A 27,395-nucleotide genomic window follows, 5' to 3' on the forward strand; every position below is an offset into this window, starting at 1 on the left:
AGCATTTTGATAATGATTATCCATGCCCTACTCCACACACCAAAGAACCCCATCTTTATGAAAGACAACTGGGATTTGATGCCTGCTGTGATGCTTCAGCAACGGTGGGACATTGCTGAGAGCTGGACACCAAAATCCTAACTTAAAGGGAGAAAAGGAGGAGCAGAGATGCATCAGTTCCTGCTCTGCTGCCAGCTGAGCACAGTGGGCACACAGTACTCGCTCACTTCAGACAGACTAGGGAGGAAAGCCTGAGGCCCAGAGGAGGATGAGGCCCACAGACCCTGCACACCTTCATGCAAAGTCCATCTACTTCCATCAAACATGAGACTTCTGAAAGAATTCTCCGACTGCAGGACTGAGAATGCATACGGCAGACGTCTGCTGTCATCAAAACCCATGTGCTGTGTGTTTGAAGAGGACCCCACACATACTTAACTGCTTTCTCTAGATGTGCCAGCAGTGCTTTCAGCTTTGAATCACCTTCCTTCTGTTTCACACTAGGAAAACCGTCTATAAAGGCATCAACTTACTTAGTTTCAATCAGAATGTCTGCATTTGCTGGATTCAGCACAGCTTTGCAAATCAACTCCTGCGTCACTGGAATGGACTTGTTCATGGAAACGCACAGATCTGAGAGGTAATCCAAAAACCTGTTGGGAAATGTGAGCCAAAAGGGTATCAATCCTTGCTGAGATCTAGACAGAAGCAATCTACATTACAGAAAGAAAACGTTCAGAACTCCAGCTTAACATTGCAGAGCAAGACTGTTGCCCGAGGGAGAAGTTACACTCACTGCCAAAAAAGAAGTGAACTAGCTGTGCTTCCTCACTAGCAAAAGTTGGCAGGTACAGATTTTTCTCAGAAGACTAAGAGTAAAAGGGTAATCACCTACTCAAAAACATAGATCTCACCTGGGCTCCCTATTTTTCCTCACAAGACTAACAAAAGTGTCAATCTCGGCAGCTGTGATGTGCTTCTCCAAGAGCTTGCGATTGTTATGAAGCAGTGCTGTAATAGTGTCCTCGGCCAAGACATCATAGCCAATTTGCTTCTGCATGAAGCCAAACTGCTTTGCAATGTATTCCTTCAAAACAGAGGGAAGAGGGAAGGAGTTATAACTAATTCTCAGAATTTAAGAAAATACTCAATAACAGAAAACAGTAAGATGTTCGTCAATATCGACATCTAAAGCAGTAAACTGGATTAGACTGAAATCGTTTTCCTTTGAGAGAAAGCAAGTGATCACACCTCCCTCTCGGGCTAGGTACAACCAAAGCATTTATCCTTACCTGATATGAGTTTGTTTTCACTAAACGGCAACAAAAATGAACAGCCTTAATGGAGCTTGTAGCATGCAGAAGTGAAGAAAGTCTTATAATTCACATGGATTTGACAGTTAGCAATTTTGTTGTTTTAAATTCCCCTTACACCTGGTACTAATTACACTGCATATAGTTTCTGACAGATAGGAAAAATGCCAGGTAGAGCAAAACTGAGCAATCCAAAAATCTCTTGCTGGTGGTATAAACACAGCACAGAACAGCAGAGTTCAATTAACGGCATGCAGCTTTCATTTTTCTGGAGCACAGGAACAATGTTAGTGCCATTGAAAGCTACAGACATATTTCAAACCTGATTCTTTCTGTAATCCTGCTGAGAGTGTCTCAGCACTCTGTAGCAAAGCCGGCAGATGTGTCTGAAAGGAGCATGACGCTGGTCTCCAAGCTCTTCCAACCGCAGCATTGGGCCATCGCCGCTGTCTGTAAATGGTGCTTGCAACAACTTGAAAATCTATAGATTTAGTAGAACACAAAGACAAAATCCCATGAGACACCGTCTTCATCTGACTGAGTGCAAAAGCATTGCCTCAGTGTCTTAAAAATTTTAGAAGGTACATGAGAAATACACTATGGTTGCCAAGTTTTTTTCTTTATAATAGAGTAGCCTGGACAAAAGAAGACATTGTTGGTCACCTTTATTCAACACCACAGTCCACAGTTTCTTCTTCCAGCAATGGTATGGATGCCTACAGTCCCCTGACAAGTACCTGTTCAGCGCTAGAAACTCAAAGCATCTTTTGATGACAATAATCCGGCCAGGTTCTCTACTATTAGTTTCTCTTTTCTGATAACCATTCTCGTAGGCAGAGTTTAGAAAAACATGCAGCCTACCTGCTTTAGAATATTCTGTTCTCTCATCAGTTTTTGCCGTTCTCTATTAGGTTTAGAAAATACCACTTCCAGGACATCTTGTCCAGAATTAGTTCCACCAGTAACAAAGTAGACTAAATCCTCCAACAATTTGGTAACAGATCTACGGAAAAGCAAGAAGTTGTCAATACAAGAGAACAAATTTTATGTGTCAAAAGAACAATGTCAATCTAAGTTTACCTAGATTTTGAAATGCTGAGTGAAAAAAGAATATCAATTAGAGACTGACTCAGATGCTAGATAAAGCAAACAGGTTTGTACAGAACTTAAAATTAGGAACTAATACGTGCTATTGCTATAGCCATATTGTGTAATAGCTAAATCATAGGAGCAGTAAGACAACAGTATCACTTCAGGACAACTACATGCTTGTCAAGTTCTATTTGGCAGTTCTTTAAATTGTTGGGGGGAGTGTGGGCAGAAATTAATAAACAAAAAAATAGCAGCACACAGGCCCTGGTTTTACACAGCCAACTCTGTGTTCTTTTCGTGTGGCCACATACTTCTCATGGACACTGGCAGAGGATTTGCAAGGAGTCATATGTTCAGTCTTCACAAGATGGATTATAAATTCCCACACTCAATTTGCAAAGCCCATCAGGAAAGGTACGGTGTGGATTATTCTTCTGAGTTCACAACAGTTCTCATGCTCCCCTTCACAGAGCAACAGGGAGGGCTTGCCAGAAAAGGCTTGAGAACCTCCGCTATGGACACGTCAACAATAAAACCGTCAACTTTTGGTTTTTTTCAGTCTAATCATGAAGGAAATAAAACCCCTCTTCTGAAAATACTGTATGTAGATAAACTTTTCAAAGAAAGACTTACTGAGTAAAGGAAACAACATTATCTGAACCAAATTCTTGCTTCCCTACCTTCTTTCATTCTGGGTTATTGTTCCCTTTTCCAACTTGCCAGCAATGGAACCCAAAACCTTACTCGCATCATTTGCAAAATCCAAGTCCCGAACCTCTGCAGGGGAAACTGGTACTATAGCAAAAGCTTCTTTGTCCTCTTTCACTGGAGAAGTACCAATCTGAAACCCAGAAAAGTTTTATCATCAGACCAATAGGCAGAAAACAGAGTACTGGATTCACCTACTCAGTGATAATAAAACAGAAGAAAAGCCATGATCCACTTGGACAGAATGAGGCTACTGATGAAGTCCAACTCCGAGAACAGTACTATACTGTGCAAGTTCAAAGGTGTTCCTAAATCCAGAAGAATATCAGGAGAGATTGCAAAATATTGCGGTGAACACTGGAAAAAATTCTCCTTGTGATGACTGTTGTACAAAAAGAAACTGTAACAGCATAACTACTATGAAAACCTAATCTTTTAGATAAAAGATTTTGCGTAGGCACTATTCATTGCTGTTAAGCTGCTGCTGTTGGACAAACCCAGTGGTCTCAAGGGACTGGAACTTCTCCTGCCAACCACACTTCTGTGAAAGCACAGGAACCAAAGGATGTGCTTATATGAAGTAATAAGACTTACTTTAAGCATTACAGGTTTCTCCTCTTCTTTATCAATTGGGATATTGGTACTATGAACCCACGTGTTAGTGCAAAGGTGTCTAAGTCTGACGTAAGAGTTCCTGAAAGAAAGTCAGAAGTTTCAAAGCATGAGTCAGCTTCCCAGACGGGAAATCTTGGCGTTGCTCAAATTGCAAGATGTTGGCAGGAGCAAGTGGAAAAAAAAAGTGTCATCTTTATCCATGCTGCATACCATAACAGGAATAAGACTCCTCTTTCCTTATTTCATTCTATAAATTAACCTTAAGAAGTCTTATATAATGAAACAGATTCTGCTGTAAACCAGAACATCTCTATTTTGTTGCTGTAACTCAACTGCTGCACAGTAACAAATTAAACATCTTCAGGTCCTCACATTTCCACATGCTATATACAGTGTACCTGAGTTGTCACCTTCCTCCTTGACCTTTGTATTTTTCAGCCCATAACTCTGATATCTATTTTGTACTTTCTAACCGGAGTATTTTTTGACTCCGTGTAGGTAGTCCATGCTGTACAAGCAAAGTTCCATCAGGGTAACAAAACAGGAGATGAGCATACAACAGTTTTCACTAGCAGAAGCCCTATGGGGACAGCAGTTCTCAGACTTAGTTTTCTCCAGCATTTCTGGCAATGACACTTATTTTTCATGGACCAGCTCCTTGATAAAAGTTGTCAAGCCACAGTCAGATGAGCATCTTAGGCCAGGATAAGAAAGCATCTCTCAGCTGCAGTACAAGCTCCTCTTCCCACAACCGTGGCAATACAAGACAGCAAAAGCAGCCAAGACGCTGCTTTTGGTGGTCATGTTAACTTCTGCTAACTCAGAATGGCTCATCATTTAGAGAGTTAAATCAACTAGATGGAAAAATATGCTGTGCTTTCTCAGTGGGAACAGACAGCAAAAAGCCAGCACGCAGACTGTGTATCTTTGAAGGGCACAACATCTTCTAAGTAGCAAGAGGTAACGCACAAACAGTAAAGGACATGTAAACAACAGAAAATGAAGTGCTAAATGTTTGATGTTATATCCTAGCTAACATCATACAGACACATCATGGGAGTGGCTTGATGGGACACCCAAGGTTTTTAGTCCCAGTTTGTTAACTGGCAAGGAAATCACTTAACCTCAATTTTCCCATCTGTAAAACGGGGTTCCACTACTTATAACTTAAACTGAAGTGAAGCTTCACGCACTTGTTATATATTTTCACATTATTTTGACTAAGATTCTTAATACCAAAGGATTTAAAAAAAAAAAAAAAAAAAAAAAAAAATCAATCAAACTCCAAAGCAGATGGTTCTAACACTATGCGTAGCTGTACCTGGGGACAAGGCTGTCTCCTCCTCGCAAGGTGGTAGGGTCCAGCTCAAATATGGAGGAGATATCATTTCCTTCAGGCACAGACACCAGAGAGTAGGCCATCTTGTCCTGAGCACTGCGCAAGCCCCGTCTGGAGGCATCCTGCTCAGGGTCCAGCTGTGGAAGAAGTCCCATCACACACAGTCAGACCAAGCCCTCCAAGCCTATCTGCCCAGCATTAAATAGATGTGTCCTGTAGTTTCAGACATAACTCTGAACCACTCCAAGTACCAGTTAAAACAGCTGGGCTTTAGGACACCAGTAAAGCTGACAAACAGCTGCTCTTGCCAACCACTTCTTCATATTCCCTAATGTTAGTAACTTCTGAGTATATCCAGATCACAAACACAATAAATCCTAAACCACAGAAGTTATGTCCTGCAGACAGTGCCAGAAGAGACTCCAAATCCCCCGGCCATTCACCCCACAGCACACTGGGATCTCTGACTGGTTTCAGATGACCCACGGCTGCTAAGATGCCACCCCTGACACTCCCGCCTTTTGAAATGTGTTGATGTACTGCAAGTATAATTCTAACAAAGTCATTATGTGAGCTGCAAACAAAAATCAGCAACTCTATGTATCAACAATTTTGCTGGGAAATAACTTCAGCAGCAAAACCAGGACTCACATCCCTCAATCAGACAAATTAAACAAAAGTAAATCAAGAATTAGCTGTCTTGCTGTTCACACCTCAGCTTGTAATGCACTCAAACACAATGATACTCTACAAAGGACGTGGCATCAGAAGTATCTTTACTTTCAAGCTGCTAGCAAATTACAAGCCTCCTTTAACAAAGCAGTGATACTAACATCAACTGAGTAAACCCCTGGTTTCACAGATGATAGCACAAAAGGGTAGGAAAAAATAAAGAAACTAGGGAAAAGGAAGGACGGCTTCCTCTAAAACCTTTCCTAGGGAACTATCAGTTTTCACTAGTCAATAAAAAAGTTGCTAACTGACAACACATGAGCCAGCTGTCCATGTATAAAGATCTAGATCCTATGTGCAATTTTCAAAGTGATCAAGCAACCAACTTATCAGGTTCTCTGTGACCTTGGCACTGTAGAAGGTAAGCACCCAAAGCAGTCAGCACTCGAGTGCCTGTCCTTCAAATTCCTGGTGTAAGGGACTGCAATCCTTAAACACAGAGAAAAGGTGTCTAACATGGCTTGTGCCACAGGATACTCTGCAGTTAGCACATTTGTAGTCAATGAACTTGGCTGCAAAATAGTGACATTTTAAAGTCTGATTTTGTACATGGGAACAGACAGTTAGCTGTATGGAACAGAAATACACATTGGGAGTGTGTCTTCAAGAGAAGAAGCAACCATACACTGAGTAGAGTCCATCTGGAGGCTTTATACTGGGATAAATTCGCTCACTTGGAATGAATTCTCCGAGTTTCAGCTGTCTCCTTCATCCCCACAGTAGGGCAGCTGCTCTGTATTCACAATTTGTACTTCAGGAGACAACCGGTCAGTTACTGACACTATGGCAAAGCTGAAAATGCGTAGTAGATTACAAAGTAGGAAATGGGGCAATTTAAGGAGAACTAAACCTTCAGGCCCCAAGTTGACAATAGCAGTCCACTTCAATGTTGCACAGGTACTAGCTGGCATCTCACCCATGCCCATGTAAACCCCACTCTTGAGCAGGTCATTGAGGTAGGAGGAAAAAACAAAACACAGACCTGCGCTATGAAACCTGCCATCTTGCAGACAGCTCACATTTGGATAAAGCTGGAGTTTGGACAGAGTTGGATAAAGTTGGATAAAGTTGGATAAAGCAGCCTACACCATCCTGTCACCAGTAAATGTTAAACGATGCAGTAATTTTGTGTCAGAAATGAATTATGTGCTCCTGATCCTATTCTTTATGGTCTATTTTTGCCACCTAGTGGTAAAGAGACAGAGCAGGGAAAAATCAGCACAACTGTGAATCCAGTGCGTTATTGTTACTACTGCAGTTATCAGATGGAGACATTAGCGTAACACCAGTAGAATGAATGTCTAAATAAAAGACCTCGACAATGATTGGCTTCCAAAAAGCTAAGCCAACAAAAGAGATCAGTGTTGGATTTCCCACCCCTCAACAATAGCTTAGTTTTGTTTGTTTTCCCATTTTTCCAGTCTGTTCAATGAAGTCAAGCTGTCAGAAGATCAGTGTTTGCTGCCAAATACCACCAAGAACTAATCAGGGTAACACCTCAATGACCAGGGTGACAAATGACAAATGCTTTTAGGAGGAAAACTTCACCTCATAGACCTTCAAAGCATCACAGTGCATTTTTAAAAATAGAAGTAGTTCTTTTTCATATTCAAATGGAGCAAATCTTCCATAATAAAGGATAAATGACCAAGAAAGCTCTGTAAGCCTACAATCAAATCCAACTAAAATCATGTACTTCACCACGGAAAGTGCTGTTCCAGTTTTAGCTGTTTTCAACTACTGCGGCAATGCTGCTTCCCTTTGACACCAAAGAGAAGCTTCTGTCAGTACAAAGCATCAGCACACTCAGTCTTCAAAACAACATTTACTGAAAACAACACGGACTTGCATTCATAGGGAAATCAGAAGAATAGCACTGAACTCACTCTCACTCTGCCATTCTTCCTCTCTAGACCCTTGATCAAAAAGAAGAAAGGGAATTAAATTCTTAAACAGAGAGGTCAGACAGCTGACTGGAACAGCACTACCTGAGCATCCCGGTAGGGACACCTGCCACCTGCTGTCCCCTTAAGCAACTCCCTTTCCAGACCTATTCAAGAGAGTGTTTCAAGGAGGTAAAGGTTTAAGAAACAGGAAGACAGAAAAAGAGACGCTACAAAGTGGGGAGGAAAGGGGGTCCAGGTAACATATAAATTTGGTTCTAAGTGCCTCCACTAAAGCCCAATCCAGTTTTCAATACCCACTCCTCTGGAGAGGCCTTGAAAGCCTTTAGATCATTCTCAGTTCTTTAGTTTCTTCACTAGCAACAAAGCCTGGACCATCTATGTGATGGCCAGGTAATACCTGGGCCTGTGTCAAGCCCTCCTCAATCAGGGGCAAGATCGTACTCTTGCCTATACTTACTGAGGATTGACACTCCAGGTCATCTTCCTCATAGTCAGGGTTTACCTGATGGAACAGAATCACAGGCATGTCAAAACTCTAACAGAGCTGGAAGTGGGAAACAACCTCAGTGTGGTCTAAACTTATTTTGTAAAAAAATGCACTCTACCGCTACAGCACTACCAGACATGCAGAACAAATATACTGTGCAAAAACTGATCCATTTCTCATTGGGCACCTGTCTGTCCATGAATTAAGCAGCTAAGTCATTTGCAAACATGCAGAGATTTAACTTGTTCATGATAATTTACCAAGTTTCAGGTTTGTTTTTCTTTAAAAATCCCAAGTGGAATTTTCAACTGTAAATTATTGACTTGGCAAACACTATTCTACCATAGATCAGGTAAGCAATCTCCTCTAGTGTATTTCTGCATGCTGTAAGACCATGGTTTTGTTTTGGCTGATTAGCAAACCCAAGATTTACTGGAAAAGCTCTATACTGGGCCACTACTGGAAAGGATTTGAGTGTGCATGTGACAAAATGCTGCTGGTTTTCCAATCTTCTTATTAGAAGAATATGAAATGGGATATGTAATCTGGACTTGTCCCACTGATGCTCTCGTGTCCGTAGTAGAGGCTGAGGCAGCCCTTCGGCTACACACTTACATCTAGGAACGCTTTTAGTACAGAGGTTTCCGTATTGGCATGTGATATATTTATGCACTAAAGTAAATAAAACTAGTTTTAATAAACATTTGCAAGTGTTAAGCAGCAAACATCACAAAATTATAGCCTTGGATTTTACTTTTTTAATTAAATACCTTGAAATGTTATTTTAGTGGAGAGATAAGGATTTTACGATGGAGAAAGATCTGTTTTGTGCTTAGACAACTAAGCATTGTCTGCAGTTCTTACAAGACTGATCTGAAGTCTAACTGCATTTCCATTTCACAGTCAGTTCTACAATTCTGCTCAGAAATCAGTGATTCAGGAGAAACTAACAGTAGCTGAATTCATTTTCCCCCAAAGGCTCTTAGCCATTTACAATTTATTCATCTGTTAATAAATTCATCTAGATTCTACTGCCCACATGACAAGATAATATTTAGTGTCTATTTTTTGCAGAAGAGTTATTGCCTCTAGAATTCATAAAAAAGTGAAATAAGCTCAAGACTACCCCAGTACCATGGTATTCTTTCAAGCCTCTTTCACCTGTTTTGCTGTGATTAGCCATCTATTTTGTATTAACATCAAGGACCTAAACAGCACTCTCCTCCCCTGTGTCTATTTTTAGGGCAGGAAACTAGAGATTTTCAGAAGGTATAAAAGGAAGAAAATACCATGGAAGGAAAGGCAGAGTTGCTAAGTAAGCCCCAACACCTACCTCTGCTGCTAGGTAGTGTCCAGTAGCAAGGTGTTTGAACCTGAAAAGGCTGTTCCAGTACCCCGCACCACCACGACAAGGATCGTGCTGCACCACCTGCAGGGAGAGGGAAACCACATATACACTGCTCATTGGTGACCTTGCTTTTCAAAGACATAATTCACTGTACTTCATGTACAGGTAAGGGGAAACAGAAGGAGGAGCTCCAGAAAAGATGAAACAACCTTTCAAGATGTGAACAACACACAGCAGAGTACCATTTTCTCAACAATTTACAAACATTGATTTTCTGTTCATTGTCTAGTGACTATATGTGTTGGAAGAGTCATTGACCACGGTTGGTGCTCCATTAGAGTCTGGTGAGTGATGGAAGGAAGATTATGGTGCAAGTTGGCAGAGAAGTAAGTAAAAAGGTGCTTTAGATGTACATGTGTTGCTAGGTCTTGAAACACAGCTCCTAAAGAGATGCAATAGATACTTTAAATTCTTGGTACAACTAATTTTTGACCTTCTGAAAGCAGGTGAGAGAAGACACCTGGAAATGTTTCGAATGCAAGGGTGTTGTACAAAAGAATATGAAGACTGCCAATATGTACTTTTGGACTTCTCTGCTGCCAAGCAGAGCCTCCAAGATCAGATGATCTGCTATTCCATATTAGCTACTCTGCGGATACACTTGCTTCCTTAAGGGAAAAAAAGTCAGCACAGCTGACCTCTGCCTTTTGGGGAAGGACTAGTTTACCTCTGCCTCACATTTACCAGCAGGTAACTGCATACAAATAGACAGTTACCACAGAAGTTACTGATGTGTTTTAACACGTCAAAAGAATGTTAATTCTAGATAGGCTTTCAATGTATATCAAAGCAGATACTTCCAGTAAGAGAATATGAAAAAACATGTATCCACCATCACAATTAATTTTATGAGTCTCAGATGACAAACACATAAAACCATAAAACAACTCTAACCACATCAGCAGAGTGAGGATATTTTAAGAAGCCAGTGATGGCCAGGGTGTTAGTCATGCTATTTAAAAGTAAGGAAAAAAATGGTCCAGACAAGCAAGGCACAGAGACTAGCAAAGGGCTGCAATCCCCTACCAAATGAGGATATGCATAATGACATTATTCCATACCAAAAATAGTGTGTTCGGTACACTCAGCAGGACAGTTGAATTCATTAGCTGGTGTTAAACTTAAGTGACTGGAAAGAAAATGACTTAATAGATACTTCTCTGTCCCCTTTTTCTGAATTTTCAAGAACATGTATTTGAGAAATACCTGCTGCAGCATTACAAATCACAACTCATTGATACTGCACTGAAAGCACAGTAAGAAAAAGAATTTTAAGATTAAACTTCAAACACCAGGAAGGCTTTTACCTAGAAAAAAGAAAACCAGATGCACAGTTTTTTGAACAGCAATTGTTTCTACAAAGCCACCCCCAGCCTAGGTTACAGTTCTTACCTCTACTTCCCACAGGGCTTTCGAACTGGTTGCAGACGTGGCCGACTGCCTCCCTGTCGTTCTCAGGAAGACGTGCTGCTTCTTCCTGTGCTCATCGCAAGTCAGAAACTTCTCCTGTTCTGCATGGAACAGCCTCACCACATCCCCCTGTCAAAGCCCAGACATTGTCAATACAGGCATTACCCATCAGTGAACAAGTTACAGGCAAGCAGAGCTTTGAGTCTTACCCCTTTGAGAATATCATCTTTGTTATCACTCCATTTCATGAAAAGGACTATTTTCCAGCTTGTATTGCAATTCACAGAGTTGACCTACAAAGAGAACTAAAACCATTAGTCCTATTGTCTTGTGCCTGCACAAGATACTGTCATGTAGTAGTGCTTTACTTTTTAGACAATTTTCAACAGAATACTGCAGTCTCTGCCGCATTACTATAGAGAAGGAAAGCCCTTTTCTGCATTTATTCCAGAACAAGTAACTACAGAGCTGACTTGCTAGGGAGCCTCTTGCTACAATTCACTGTGCCACAACCTTTGGTTTTGGAAGGAAAAAAAAAAAAAAAAAAAATCTTATTTTTTGGCAGTCAGGCAAAAGAGATCAAACTCAAACCTCTCTGTCTAGTACCCAAAAGATATGAGAAAAGTCATCCAGCTCTATTAAGTTGCTGATTAACAAGATAACCATCCCTAAACAATGCCAAAGGTACCAACCACCTTACTGATCTTCATAACAAGTCCTAGCAGCTTAGCTGGACCATACAGAGGTCTGTACAGCTGCTCCAGCTGTGCCATTCTGCCCTTACCTCATTGCAGCCTGGATTATCAACAAGCTGATGACTGCTGGCGTGGAGAGGCTGCCCAGCATTGACAGGATTCAGGACCACTTTGTCTCCAATGACAACCTGTAGGTAAGTGCAGCATCAAGACAGAAACTTGCAACCTGAGAAATCTCTTTTTCTTTCTTTATTTTACTATGGGAACGTTGAGAGGAAATCACCTTCTCGCAGTTTGGAGAGATGCCAGTCTGAGTATGAAAATCAGAGTTCTGTTTGCTTCAGAATTTAGCTCATCGTACTCAGTCACTCAAGGGAGAAAAAAAAGCCTATACTATTTGACTCAGATGCTCACAGAAGAAATGCAGACTGCGATTCTGGTAACTAACCTATCTGCTGCTTTTCATGAAGATGTTTCATTGGCTAACATTTAACAAATCATTCCTATAGCAAAAGGTCAGCCAAAAATCCTCCTGCAAGACACACTTCCAGTTGTAAAATCAGATTCTTGATTGGGTTGGCATGATTCAAGAAAAACACATTTTATTATGGACAGTAAAGGTCCCGTTCTTCCCTTCTTCTAGGGCAAAGTCTTCTTTAAACGAGAAAGCAAAAAGCCTTTTCTGCAGTCAAAGGAACTGCTCTCAGTGATAAACTGTCTGAGAACAGATGCAATCTAAAAAGAGCTTAACGACCACTAAGACTACACTACCCTGTGCTTTGGCTTTATCGTGTGTGTGTCTGTAGAAAACAGTCACATCAAAATGTATGGGTAAGTCTACAGGGTAAATTATTCCTGTTTGATAGAGACAACTGTGTTTAGGTGCCAAATATATACCTGGACTAAACCATACAGCACACTAAAGCTTCATTCCTTCTGGTTTTAGGCAGTCACCCAGGTGACTCAGATTTGTAAAAGAAGAGATTAAAGGATTAAAATGGTAAAGCATTAATTCTGAACCAATTATTTTCCAGATTTCCCATGAACAGGACCATTTAACCTCACTATGACCTCATTCCTCATATACAAAGTGATGATGAATTTTGATACCAAACTGACAACACTAAAAACCAATACGCTAATTGTTTTTTCTAGATCTACTGAAGGAACTCAGCATTTCCTACCATTTTGAATTGGGCAGGAATTGTGAAAGGCTCACGTCATTAGGTCGCTTATTCCTTCCAACATTAAATCATTCCCTGTTTCCAAAATACAAGTTACCATAGCAATCTACCTCCCCCTCATGACAGCATAGGAAAAAGGTTGTTTCTGCAACATCATGCACTAAAAGATCTGTGCATTTCATTAATCGCAAGACAAGCCTCCTGCAGCAAGCTTTGCCCAGCTGTGCACAAACCAACATGTGCAGATATTCCTCTTAATACTCACACTGTCTCCAATGGAACGCAGTTTGTAGAAGGGCTGTATGTAGAACCAGGAACCTTCATTTCCAGCTTCATCCAAGGTCACCCTCATTGCATTCTTCTCTAGTAGAGCTGGAAGCCTCTTATTTACTGTTAAGTATTTGTTACTTTTTAAGTGAAGCAGCTAGAATAAGAATTAGAGTTCAGTTCCAAGAATGTTCATTTTTCCTCCCCTCAATAAATAGTGAGTGTGCATACAATAACCACAGTTATTATACAGGAATTAAAATAACAAATTATATACAATTATTGATGACTTGAGGCACAATTTCACTTAGACTTCTTTCAGTCTATATATGCAGTGCTACAGCACAAACATCTTAAGCTAATCCAGAGGTCTCTTCTTCAAACAATAAACACTCAGAAATGCTCTTGTCATTTGACAGTCACAGCCTGTTTAAAAACCCAGGATCAAAGCCTGTGAAATGCTGGAGAACAAGTGGTTTTCCCTGCTAAGATGGGGATGATGAGAAGTAAATCTGCTGTTATTTTGCTTTGCTCCGATTTAACAGAGAATGTGACTGTTTCTTTGAAGACCCTCTTGAAAAAACCCCCTTCGTTCCACCTTTTGCTGTGTCCACTCACAGACCGCACACCAGCAGCATGGACACCACACCTGAAACAGGTCACGTTCCAGCTTCAACCAACTGCTGTCAAATTTCCAGTAAATCCAGCAGATGAATACTTGTGTATAGAAAGTACTTTTTCATGCCTTTTGACTACCATAAATAGCGGTTACTAACAGAGCATTTGGGAGTTATGGGAAAATACGGGCAAAAACTTCTCACTGCTCTTAACAGTGTTTATGCTTGTAGTCCAATCAAAAATGGATATGATTATTTTTCTTTCACCATTAAAAGTAGATTTTTTTTTTTTTTTTTTTTTAACCTCAAACACATTGGCCAATAGTGCACTTAACCAAGGCAGGGACTTCTCTGTCCTTCTGCCACCAGGTTGCTCCAAATCCTTTACTTGCTTTAAAGGGCAGTCAACCAATTTCTCCTTGCAGCAAGAAAGCCCAGTCCATCTGCGCTCCAAGCCGCCCTCTCTGACGGCTGGTGTTATCTCACCAGAATAAAATAAAAACCATTGGTAGAGGAATTTCTTAATCTAAGGCTCAAAACTCTCAGGTAACTATCCCTGTTTCTGAAGCGCTGAGGCGTTCTACCTCATGGAAGTAGGCCTGCTGTGGTTCCAGGGTGAACTCACCTGCCACATAGTATGTTCCCATTTATTAAAGACCTGTCTTTTTAAATTATGCTATTATTATACTTTTCATTTTTATTTGGTTTTTTGACCCCCCCCCCCTTTTTTTTAATTCTCCAAGACCTGGCATATCCTTTGCTGCAACGGATTGCAATTACTTGTATGGCTTTTTTTCCCTCCTCTGTAATCAGTTTACGATTTGATGCGTCAACATTTGATTGCAAGAGGCTATACTGGGCATAGTACAGTGCCTGCACCATCTTCCAAATGGTCAACTCTAATGAAGGCTCTAAGAAGTATTTCTGAAGAAAGCAATCATTTGGTGATCTCAAACAAACAAACAAACAAACACAATTAACCAACAATAAAATAAGAAAAAGCTACTCCATCATAACTGTACTCTCAGTTGTTGATTCACGGGATCCCACTTCAGGGCACTGTCACACTCTGCAAAGCTACAGACTCTTGCCCATGAATTCCAGAAATTTAAAGTCACATTGAGCAGGTGAGTTTGAGCAAAATCCTACACGGCTTGCAAAGATGTTCACAGCCCACCTGGATAACATTGCCATACTGGATGACTGTTCCCAGCAACTTTCTGTTTTCCGTTTCATTCTGTTTCTTTTCCAAATCCGCTGCATGCTGGAAAGAAGGCAGAACAATTCAATTGCCAACTGTTTTAAGAAAAGTGCTGACAAACACCCAAGGTTCTTTAAGATTATTTCAAAGAACTGAAAAACAGTGAGTATCTGAAACAGCATCATTTCCTTTTCCAACTTCAGCAGCACCATTTCAAAATTACTTTTTCAGTTTCTTAGGAAGAAAGGACACACAGCATTTAAGCAATCTGTGATTAGGGTAGAATTTGACAAAATTTTGCAATAAAACATGAGATGAAAAACTCAGACAAGATAGATGACAACCCATGAGAAGACAACAACACAGCAATGGAGGAAAGGTGAAAAGGGACGGGTAACAACTCAGGTCAGGAAGTCTATATTCCTTTCTACTGACTTCTATAGAAATTGAAAGAAAGGGACCTGAACTGTGGATCTTTCCTTTACTTTGCCAATACAGGCTGCAGTTTTCCCACCGCCTGTCTCTGTATGCTGACTCCAGCCATCTCCACCCTGCAGCAGGTTATTCAGAAGACATTTACAAATAGTCACTACAGCTCTGAACACCTGAGTTCCCAATGCACCAGAGTTCGTGTTTTGTGAGACTGAAAGACGCTCTGTGCTACATTACAGACTGGCTGTGAAAATACAGCTGGGCACCTCTGTATCACACTAGCATGGCAATACAAGGGAAAGCCCTTGCAGAATTGAAAGATCATAGGGATACATTGTTTTATATAATAACTTCATTTGTAACTAGGTTGTTGCACTTAGTTTTGTTTTAAAATAAGTGAGTTATTTTGCCCAGGCTCTTTTTAAACCATTTGCTTTTGTAAAAAGTTCTCTCTTCACACGAAAAATTACATTACAAAAAAAACCTCACACAGTCCTGCATTTGCTTTAACTGATAGTAGAGAGTAAATTAAAACTAGACGTTTTTGGAGGTTAAGAATCAACATTTATGGTTTGGTTCTCAGATCTCTCAGACTATAGCACGTCCATTTTTTTCTTGGAGGAGAAGAAAGTGCCCGCAGTTTCTAACTGTAGGAAGGTAAAGTAGTAATAAAACATGACAAAGCTTGGCTACTGCAAAGGAAGAGGCATCTGTACACTGTTATAAAATTTCATCATCTTCAGCTTATACAAAATGTGCTATTTTTAGAAGCTCTGCTAGGTATGATAGTTGGCTTTTGCTCCAGGAGAACCTGGAATACAGCTGCTCATTCAAATTAAAAAATAAATTCAGACATACAATGCAGCATAATGTTCTCTTTATTATTGAAATACAACTTTTTTTGCTTGATTTGAAAGTATTCTGTCAAGAAAGGATTTCATCAAGACATCAGGCCCCTAACAACAGCAATCACAAAGGACAGGATTTCTCTGTCTGCACTGGATTGGGTGCCACATTTATTATACAGAAAGAAAATAATGTATCCTGTGGAAATACGATTAAGACTTTGAAAATATTTCAAAAGCACACACCAAAACCGACAATCTTTACAGAAAAATCATTTTCTCTGGCCGCTAGATGTCAGCTTCTCAACCAGCACAGATTCTTGATACGGAAGAAAGACAAGTGTCCCAGATTTTAAATCCCTTAAATGGCATTAACTTAAAATAACCTGACCTCAGCATTGAGCGCTCCACAGCAGACAATAAATTCCACCAGCAGAAAAACAGAAGCCAAAAAAGGCAAGTGATGATGAATACAACTTGCATCACCAATTTAGTTAGAAATTATATGCACCGATAAAGAACTATAACCAAAGGCAGAGCTAACAATTGTATGCACACGTTTCAGAGGAGAGCCCCCCCAAACACATAATGCAAAACGGAGAGTTTTCTTAGTGTTATTCCATGTGCAAACAAATGGAAAAGATGACACATGTACCCATATGATTGCCAGAAAAATAAGTTTTGACATATGAGTGATTTACACTGGATCAAATTATTTTAAAGCCACGCATTTGCCCCAGGTCACTGAAGACCTGATTTGGTACATGCCACATAAAGGATTAGCCTTTTATGTCAAAGTGATGCTTTAGCTAAAGCACTCAAATCCTTCAAATCAAGCAAGCAGTTATGTGTAGTGGCACATTTCTGTACAAGCATCACTCTAATCTTGTTTTTCCATAGGGATCCCAGCTCAAAATGGCAAAGTGTCAGATGAACGAGAACAGGTCCCAAACACTCAAACTAGCACGTACTGAGGAAAGAGAACACAACTTTAAATGACGTTGTAATCCGGGGCAAGTACAAAGTATTTTTCTTCTACACGATGCACTATTGAGACCATACTTTCTTTTAAAATCCATGAACTCGCAGATATAACCTGAGGGTGTAAACTCTCCCCTTCCCTTATACACCAGAAAAACCAAACCCAGATCCTTCTCTCCTTCAAGCTTGCTGGCATGATCTGCTTCTCTTAGCATCATTAACGGGGCGGTAGAAATGCTGCACAAGTCAGGGACCTTTGTGCTACAGCCAGTACCAAAATAACTTTCTCCTCACCAAGTTAATACTTCTAGGTTATAAAATTATGTTTTCAGCATCAAAATGAGTCAAACAGCCTTTGTGAAAGGCAGGAGCAAGGCAGCCATATGGCAATCAGCAAATGACACTCTCCTACAGGGCCATTTCGTATTTCAGTCTACAATGAGCTTAATATAGGCTTAAAGAAACTAAAAATATTTAGAATTGTAATTTTGACATGAAGTACTCCAGCTATGTAATTTTAACATAAACATGGAGTTTATTTAACTCTAAAGTCAACAGATGGTATTTAAGCTAAGTTGGCTTTCTTTTACATAGAAACTCTAAAAACAGCAATCAATTGCCTTACTGGGTTTTCAGCTGCTGAATGTCAACATTTTACCCAGGAAAATATTAAATACTGCAAGCTAATAAGGAAGGAGAGATTGCCTGGCCTTATAATTACCCATCAACCTTTACATGCATCAGCAGCAGCCATGCTTGTTTGAGGAATCCCAATGGATTTAGCAGACCAGTAGCTCAGATGGTACCTACCAGTACAGCTAATGCCCATCACTTCCCATATTGAGATGCAACACCCGAGAATCCTCTGCTCTGCATTTCTGTTTGAAAGGTCCTGTTTTGATGCTGTTACCACCCAAAATGCCCACATAGAGCAGTACTACAGGTTAGCAGAGGCTAACGACAAAAGCTTAAACGGCTATCAGGAGTTTAACCCAGTATCACACATAACAATACTGGGACACACATATCTTGAACAGCATGTTGCCACAAATCAGAGAATATTTAAGAAGTTAGATCTCAGCAAATGGCTCAAAAGAAAACTTGCATATTGTTTTCTATATACTTCCTCGGTGTCCCCTGGTTAACCGTGCCAAGCTGATTGGAAATGCTTATTTAGAGCAGTATGGATGAGAGTGTTGATGACCAAAAGCAGCCTGTACATTAATACTTACATGCAGTTTATTGAGTAGCACTGCATCTGTTGTGCTGTTAGCTCCTGGTTTTGCTGCTTTCCAGAACTGCTTTTGAGCAGAGTACCGGTTCATGGGACATAGTTTGAACAGGCAATCTATAAAAACAGATGAAACAGAGAGATTGCTTCAACCATTTGGAAGAATCTGGGGTCTGGCTGCTAATATTATCCAAATATTCCAACAGCAAGGAAAAGTTTATAAACAAATTCCAGAAAGCTCTTGATCAGGCAAATGCTTTTTTGGGTAACAGGAATGTTGCCCCATGAATGACAAAAATTAACTGTTGCTGCCAAACATGTGATGCAAGACCAGGAAATTTATAACTTGTCCCAGTCAAAAACACTACCATACTAAAATGGAAACACATTTCAACACTTTCCCAGGCAAACAGATCCATTTTACACACTTTCGACCTCTTGTTTTTCTACTTTATCAGTTATACTACTTCACACAATTAATGTTAGGGTGTTTTTTTTTTTATTGTTTGTTTGTCTAGTTTTTAAATCAAGTCACTTCTATTGTTTGGGAAAATGAGGCACAAAGAAATGGAGAAACTCACCTAATAAAGTAGCAGCAGCATAAGATAACCCCCAAACAAGGGCACCACAAGCACAGGCATTCAAAAGCAGAGCTGCAGGTAACAGCAAACCCCTTGGGGTGTCAGGATCTCTACCCAGTCCATCGACAGTTTATTTAACATTCTGCCTGGCAAAAGCCAGGAATTACAGCTCATTAGTCTTATTAAAGATACATTTTTATACTAAAGAGATGCTAACTTATCAGTAATAAAACCAAATTAGCTGCGTTTACTATTTTTCCTCTTCTCTGTTGCTAAGCAACTGAACACGCAAAAACATAAATTAAGCTATTCAAAGACAGTGCCTAAAGTAGCAGCTTAGAAGTTTAAACAAAGTGCCAGAAAAGCCAGAAGGCTGTTTCCAGTGCCTCTTTGGCACTGGCGTGGATGTGAGATTTCAGGTTTCTCCTTCACGTGGTATTATATTTCTCAAGGCTCCTGGTAGATTCCTACAGGCAAATGCTGCAACTGGAGAAGCAGCGAACTGAGGAGATACCTGCCTGGGGCTCTTATCTTCACTGCCTGAAAAGCGCAGCTGCTGAGGGCTGCCTTGCTAACTGACACACCAAAAAGGGAAAAAGCCCCCACTGAAAACAGGTCACTTCATCTCTGCCAGATGATTAAGCTGCCGAGGGGGCTGAGCCCCACTAGAGACAGAACTTGATAACTTTACCTCGGGATGCTGTTTGAGATGGACACCCTCACTTTTTACATGCCTTTCTTAAAGCAAAGAACTACTTGATGTTGCTCTGCCTGCCTGCCTAATCCATCCTCAAAGCACTGTCAGAGCACACCGGGCAGTATCAAACGCCCTCCACAGAAGGGCAAAGGTCCGTCTTCAAAACTTCTAAAGGGGTGAAGCACTGGTGGCAGATTCCCATTGCATCCCACAGTGAGGGACAGGCTGCCAGCTGGGTTGATCAGCTTGTCCACCACAGCATCTCCTGCAGCCTCCTCAGCTGGTGGCTCAGTCTGCCAGGAACAGATTCAGTAGGAGCTGGGTATGTCCCTGGGGACCTTTAACTGAGTAACACATACTGTGGAAGAAGAAAAAGAGCTGAGGGTATCATAAAATCATAGAATAGTTTAGGCTGGAAGGGACTTTAGAGATGGTCTATTTCCAAGCCCCCTGCCATGGGCAGGGTCACCTTCTACTAGACCAGGTTGCCCAAAGCCCCATCCAACCCGGCCTTAGACACTGCCAGGGATGGGGCATCCACAGCTTCTCTGGGCAGCCTGTGCCAGTGTCTCACCACTCTCATGGGGAAGAATTTCCTCCTTATAGCTAATCTAAATCTTCCCTCTTCCAGTTTGAAGCCATTGTCCCTTGTCCTGTCACTACACGTCCTTGTAAAAAGTCCCTCTCCAGCTTTCTTGTAGGTCCCCTTTAGGTACTGGAAGGTGCTATAAGGTCTCCACGGAGCCTGTGGAAGGGAATGTAATTGCATTTACCCAGAAACAATTACCTCCACTTTGACACTTCCGGCTTATAGCTTCTGAACAAACAAGAGAAGTGGAAAGTGAAGTGCAAACCACAATTCCCAGGGTTGCTCTCTTCAATGTATCTTTCATTTACATAAAGATGATTCATAGAAATTGACAGCACAGAATAGATTCAAAAAGCCACTGCAGGCTGACACTTTAAGCTAAGATTATGCATTGTAAGCAACACACCAGTTATAAAATTTTCTATTTTTGCTTAAACCATCAGTTCACACAATGACAGCAATTAACACACAGAACTGCATAGAAGAATTAATTGTACGCTAGATTTAGTCACAGTGCAAATGTAATTTTTTTTTCATGCTTTTCAGTCAAGAAAGTTGTCAAGTTAGGCTTAACTTCTACATTGTTAACTGCAAGCAATCCCTCTTCCCTGCAGCACCGGGGAGAGGTCTGCGAGTGCTTCATCTTGTCCAATGCAAGAAGGGAAAACAGAACATCTTTTTATTAGGTTTTCTTCATAGTTACAAAGCTACAGATATAAAACAAAAAATGAAAGGCAATAACATTTTTCCCCCTTAGTATTTATTTTATAAAATCTATTTCTTAAGCAGTTGAAGAGTTAAATTTCACCTTATTCACCTTAACATGGCCACCAATGGCTTGTTAGTACTGAATGCATTTCACCATGGGTCAAACTACATGAACTTCATGGCCAGAAGACCTTTAGATCTTCAGATTCCACAGGCTTATATGTTTACAAAACATCGATATACAAGGATGTGCTGGCTGGGCACCATCAGGGTCAGCAATCTGCAACCCACAGTAGCAACGACTGTGTAAGACAAACCAGCTCTTTGTCAGACACGACACCCTGGAAGTCGGATCTGTTTCTAACAGACCTAAAATGAAACCAAAGCAGCTGGAACAATCAGCTCCCTGCTCCGATCACGGATTCAGGCAGCTTTACCCACATAGGAAAGGTGATAAATAAAGCTGTTACTGCAAAGTAATTACATCCTATTCTACTCTGTTTATTGAATATTAACCACGAGCCATGCATTTTCTTTTCAGATCTTCATGATATACAGTGAAAAATGGCAGAATTGCACACTGATTAAGTATTAAAATAAAATACTACGTAACTGCTGACGCAATGATGACACAGCAAGCCTGAACACTGAACAAAGGTCCTGCAGGAAAAAGCAATTGCGTGATTGTATACTACCCCACCATGCACAAGGATGACAAATGAAGGTTACACAGACGTGCATTAATGTCCATTTCAATGCTTCCAAGCTAAATCCTGTTCTTTCGTCAGCAATTGCTCTGCTTCTAATGAAGTGGCCTGAGCAAGACCATAATTGCACCATGTGATACGTTAATGCTCTCACTGTTTGAACATTTAGATCCCCACTAGATCTCTACCATTTGAAGCTCACAACAATATTTTCACCACGGCCCGTTCTACCTGCCAGGTTCCATTCAATCAAGTATGCACAATTTTTGCTGTCATAGCAAAATGAAAAACGTGACCAGTCTACGGTTTTTATTTCCTTTTAAAAAAGGGACGCTGTTGGATGAGAATTTATGTTGCAATTGGGTAGTATGTTGATGAGTTTATTATAAAATATAAAGCAAGATGTCCAAAATTGCAAATACCCATGAATTTCAGAAAGGCTGCAATGATTTGGACAAGCGAGTGGAATATTTCATAGCCCTCACAAGATACAGCCGCCTTTCTTCACCACAAGCTGCCTAGAAACACAAACTCAAACATATCTATGCAATTCCAGTCTTCTCTTCAGAGGCTTTCCCTTGTGCTTGGGGCATTAAGTGATGTTATTATGACAATTCTATATGAAGACAGCTCAGAAAGTTGCTGAAGTGAGACTCAAAGCTCTCAGTGGTGCCTTTGCTGGGCAACAGCTGGACTCCAGCTGCTATTAAAACACCTCCCACCTTCGGTACTTCCAGCTCAGATCAATTTGGAATTGCAGTTCACAATTCGTCTCACTCTGCCATTCTCCAGCCTGCTCCTTTCTACATGATCTGGAAGCACTTTTAGCCTCAGCCAGGCTGGTTGTGTAATACACCACTCATCATTTTTTCCAAATCTCCTTTGGCTATTTTAAGCATTTAGTAGAAAGTCTTCACCAACTTTTCTGCAGTTAGAGAAAGCAAGCATCAAATCTTTTGTTGGCAACAAAAAGCTGTGTAATTTCTTTTTTTTTTTTTTTTAAACACAGACCCAGACTTTACAAAACGCCAAGTGGAGAAGGGTAAGAGTCAAGAAAAAAATATTCCCTCTCTCTCAAAAATCATACTTCAGAGTACTTTCAGATGAGGGAAATCAATAAAGATGAAGATATTTAAGTAAGTCACTTACAAAACCCACTGAATATTTAACACCAACACAGCTGCTGCTTCGTTACTTGAAAAAATCAAACTCCTTTTTGCACAGCAACACTAAAATTAAAAGAAAATTAGCAATTCCCTGTTGAAATTTAGCAGTTTCTCCTCAGACTTTTCTATACTTAGATACCTGATATTTCCCCAAGGCCAAAGCCTGCTCACAGAAGAGAACAAATATAAGGATTCTATCTTCTATATTAAATATAAAAAAAGAAAAAAAAAAAAGAAGTAACATAGCTGGCAATGATGGAAATACTGCAAATAGGAGTTCTCAACTTTATATTTATGAAAGTTGCACAGCTTCAATATACTCATAAGGACAATAACACTCCACAAGATGAAGAGATTATTTATTTAAAGACAAAATAAAGACCTCTTTTGTGTTTTAAGTGAAATATTTACATGCAGGAGGCATGTAGAATTATATAAAATGTATGTATTCAATTGCAGGCAAGTTTCACCTCCTCAGAAGCCCTCTGATTACTACATCATCTATTTCTATACTTGTTCCTTCTGAGGTTTAAAATGAATAGATGACAGCTTAAGAGGTTCAAAGAATATGGAAGAAAAGCGGCTACAGAAATGTGTTGATTATTAATCACTCCTGCATTTCCATAAAGAGGGAGGAGAAAAAAAGAACCCGATCCTACTGAAATGACTGTCTTTGTGTCGAGAAGGCATCTTTTTGTTTTCAATTTGCCCTGAATGAGCTTTGCTGGGAGCACAACAAAGCATTTCAAAAACCTGTATTTTGTCAGGATGCACCAAACGCTTGACCTGCTGTGCCGGCAGGGCCCGCTCCATCCGCAGCTCCAGCAAAACTAACCTGAACCGTGCACATTTAGCCGGGTGGAAGACGACAACTGAAGCCAAACCTCACGTTGCCAACAGTTCTGTTGTGCTACAAGTGGGGAGAATTCAAGCGCAAGCGAGACGGACATTTATACTCCAAGCTTAACGATTTTGTCCCAATCACACATATTGCTGCAAAGTAACTCGATCATTCAGGATTCAAACGTTGAACTGATTAAATGACAAAATATATTAGAGGTTTCTGCTGCTGTGAAATCTCCCACCTTCCTTCCACACGCTGTTGCATCTTGCCTGTTTCAAGGCCTTCCAAGGCTTTTTTTTTTGAAGCAGAATCAAGGAGGAAAATCACCCTTGCACCCACCATTTAAATGGAAAGCCTACATGAATTATGATCTACATATATTTCAATTATGTTAAAATAACCACCTTAAATTCATATGTGCAAGACATGAGGGTAACCACCCTCTTGCCATTGCACTCATTTATGCGTAGTTCTGTCAATAGAAGTTGCTACCTCATTTTTTTCAAGCTGTAACAACACAAGAAATAGCCTAATTGTTATTAATTTAGAGATGATGTATCTAACCAAACAAAAGAAGAAGACTGCAATAGTGATTTCAGACAGTGAAAAATTATACACCTGAGAGCTGGACACTGAATATCAATGCCTACTAATCAACAGTATTCATTAATGCAACAGTAATTACAAAGCAACAGCTTTTTGAACACATAAATTAGCATATGACTCCACACAACATCATTAGTAACTTTACAATAATAAACACAGCATTTTAGATGCAGGAAAGTTTACTGCGGGATAAGGATGTCCCTTCAGTGAAAACTGACCAAGAGACCTGTATGCCAACAAGGAACAGCGAACATGTAACTCCGCACCTGCAGGGAAAATTATCTCGTGAGGCTCTGGAGACACAGCCATGTCTCTGGGTAAATTAAGAACCAAAGCACAGACAACTCACAACACTATAAGCAAACACCCTCCAAAACCCTTAAACCACAATGGCAGTGAAGTGCCCCCAAAACACCAAAGGACTAACATGAGAAACACACCTTTAAGTAAACATCCTGGGTACCAAAGAGTTCAGAATACACCAGTGTTTATTTCTGCATGTAACCTCTTTGGTTTCCTTCAAAAAGAAAATTGCTACTCGAAAAGAGAGAAATATTTAGACACTGGATATACAGGCAGTTCCAAAAGGAAACATTTGCAGGAAACACCAGATTGGTTTTTCAGTCTCTGGTATGAGTAACGCTGAGTGAAGATGCTTTGTGAAAACACGAAGCCAGAAAGGACAGCAACAAGTGAAAAAAACACTAATGCATTTAACTAAAACATCCCATTTGACATCTAAGGGGGCAGGTTAAAGAATGCCAGAAAACTGGCAGCTCCTGATCACAGAGATGTGGCACTGCCATGGGTGACACAGGAGGGCTCCAAGAGATCTATGAAGACAACACCACAAGGAATCTCCTCAGAGAAAGCTGTAAGGATAGAGAGTGAATGTGCCAGGTAACCCTGAGAGCATTAAGGAACAGGTGTTATTTATAGGCACAAAGAATCACTTGGAGCAAGAGAAGGTATTTAAATTAATCTAAGAATAATCTCAAGACGCTTTCAAAAAAGTCAAAGCACCACAATGGCTCCTGGCTAGTAACAAATACAAACCAGAAAAAACCCACAACACCAACCAAACAAAACAAACAAACCACCTGCAATCAACAGCAACAACAAAAAAAACACAACACACACACCCACCCCTCTTAATGCTGAGCAGAGGGAAAAAGAAAAGAAAATGATAAAATTCAAGATTAGATTTCACATCTGCACACATTAATTCAAGCTAACCCAAGATCTCAAAGCTACTGGTTTCAGTGAACATTTTTACTGTCTTAGCTCATCTCCATCTCTAGTTCAGCATGAGAAGAAATCTTGGACTAGGTGCAAACCCTGCCAAAAGCAAGTTTGAAGGCAATCCCTTTTCTCCCACAAGTACTGAAAAAATCAAGTTTCACACACTACAAGGAGAAGTGTTCATACTTTAAATGGAAGGAATTCAGCAAACTAACATGCATGAGAGATGCACAAGCATTTTTAAGTAAATGGTTGTGGCTTCAACCCCTGTCCCAGCCTTAAGAGCTGTATTCTTAACTCAGGAAGCCATCCCCCATCTCCTTTCTAACAGTTTCCATGTTAAATCTCCTTGTGAGGCACTAAAAGACAAGTCTCAGAATATGAACCCTGGGAGGCTCTTCCTCAAAATCTTCAGGTCTTCCCAGTATATGTCAGTAGCATTTTACGCCAGCAGTAAATCAAAGTATATTCATCTCTGCTGGCCACATTTCCTTTTATTTTGATTGCTTGCCCCTTGGATTTCATTTTTACATTTGCTTCTTCATTTGTTCGTGCTTTTCCAGAACAAAGTTCCTGCTCAGAGCAGGTCAGGAAGTGGGGGCAGGAGGTGGGAAAGGGCTCGGACAGTCCCAGCACAGGAAGAACAAGAAAGATCAAATTTCAAACACCCTCTGAAAGCATCAGCGGTGAGGAGTATGGAAAGGATACGGTTGTGCTATTAGAGCTGACGTGACTGAACATCATAATAAAAGTTGTTTCTATTTAATAAAGCTTTGCGTGCGTGCCGCAAGGAACGAGCTGCCACAGCATCACGCAAAACAAAAGGCAAATTTTTCAGCTGTTCAATAAAGTAATTTGATTTTCAACTTTTAAAGGCATTTGCCTTAAAGAAAATCTACATCACCAAAAAATAAGTCATAGGGAAGTTAAATAAACATTTGATAACATTACTGAAGTCTAGGTTGGAAGAAACGAAGAAACAAAACTGATTTCAGTGCTTTAGTTTTTCTTATGTCGATGAAGTGCTTGGGAACCTTTGCCAGAAATGCTTGTTTATTTCTTTCTGCACCCTCTGCTGTCTCCCCAGTTTCTGGCCTGCACCACAGGCTCGCAGGACTGGCAGGTCCTTTAGAAAGCTGCCTTAGCTCATACCTCCCTCCCAAAGGCAGAATTCACTATGCCTGCTCCACTCCTGACAGATCTCAAGTCATCTATTCCAGCACTCCACTAGTTCTGTACTTAACCTATTTATTTTCGCAATTTAAGCCCATTACTTCTTTCCTCTCCACATGGGCACATGAACAGAACTGCTCCTCTCTCACCCAGCAGTATTTGCAGGCTCCTCTGTCCCACCGCTGCTGAGATGCAAGACTTGTCGGTCTTGTTCCTGACCATTATTGTCCTCTGGATTTTCTCTAGTTGGCTCTATCTTTCTGGAAGTATGAGATGCAATACTAAACTCTTTACTACACTTGAGGCTCTGCCAGGAAGTAAAATTGGAAAAAATAATTACTATGTCTTTTGGCTATGTTTCTTTTTACATATTCCAAGGCGGCAATTGCACTTTTTGTAACAGGACAGCACTGACAACTTCTATTCCAGCTGCAATTCCTGCAATCTCCAAATCCTTTCCTACGGCACGGCTGCATGTGCCCATCCTCCTCCTCCCTGGATGCAGCCAACTAAGCACAGTCTTTGACCTATGCCCCCACTGAACTGCAATGCCCTTTTTCAGATCATTTCGTCAATTTTCAAGGTAATTTTGAGTGAATTTCCAAGTTGTTGTCTTTT

General features: G+C 40.5%; 1 protein-coding gene across 10 annotated transcripts in view; it reads right to left on the bottom strand.

The window, feature by feature from the left end:
• Positions 1-27,395, bottom strand: part of ITPR1 (inositol 1,4,5-trisphosphate receptor type 1) — a 174,680-nt gene that overhangs the window by 107,583 nt on the left and 39,702 nt on the right. For 5 of the 10 annotated variants that reach the window (XM_071813185.1, XM_071813183.1, XM_071813180.1 and 2 more), the window contains 15 exons: positions 18,466-18,581; positions 14,952-15,038; positions 13,156-13,314; positions 11,796-11,894; positions 11,221-11,304; positions 10,994-11,140; positions 9,527-9,622; positions 8,164-8,208; positions 5,050-5,204; positions 3,708-3,807; positions 3,086-3,246; positions 2,175-2,316; positions 1,636-1,794; positions 915-1,087; positions 534-653 (listed from right to left, as the gene is read on the bottom strand). In XM_071813185.1, the coding sequence (XP_071669286.1) occupies positions 534-653; positions 915-1,087; positions 1,636-1,794; positions 2,175-2,316; positions 3,086-3,246; positions 3,708-3,807; positions 5,050-5,204; positions 8,164-8,208; positions 9,527-9,622; positions 10,994-11,140; positions 11,221-11,304; positions 11,796-11,894; positions 13,156-13,314; positions 14,952-15,038; positions 18,466-18,581 (1,843 nt within the window). The remainder of the gene's footprint in view (positions 1-533; positions 654-914; positions 1,088-1,635; positions 1,795-2,174; positions 2,317-3,085; positions 3,247-3,707; positions 3,808-5,049; positions 5,205-8,163; positions 8,209-9,526; positions 9,623-10,993; positions 11,141-11,220; positions 11,305-11,795; positions 11,895-13,155; positions 13,315-14,951; positions 15,039-18,465; positions 18,582-27,395) is intronic. The other 5 variants (XM_071813188.1, XM_071813187.1, XM_071813182.1 and 2 more) reach the window with 2 other exon arrangements.

The sequence above is a fragment of the Patagioenas fasciata genome, chromosome 10 (assembly GCF_037038585.1).
Source record: "Patagioenas fasciata isolate bPatFas1 chromosome 10, bPatFas1.hap1, whole genome shotgun sequence".
NCBI classification, from domain to species: domain Eukaryota; kingdom Metazoa; phylum Chordata; class Aves; order Columbiformes; family Columbidae; genus Patagioenas; species Patagioenas fasciata.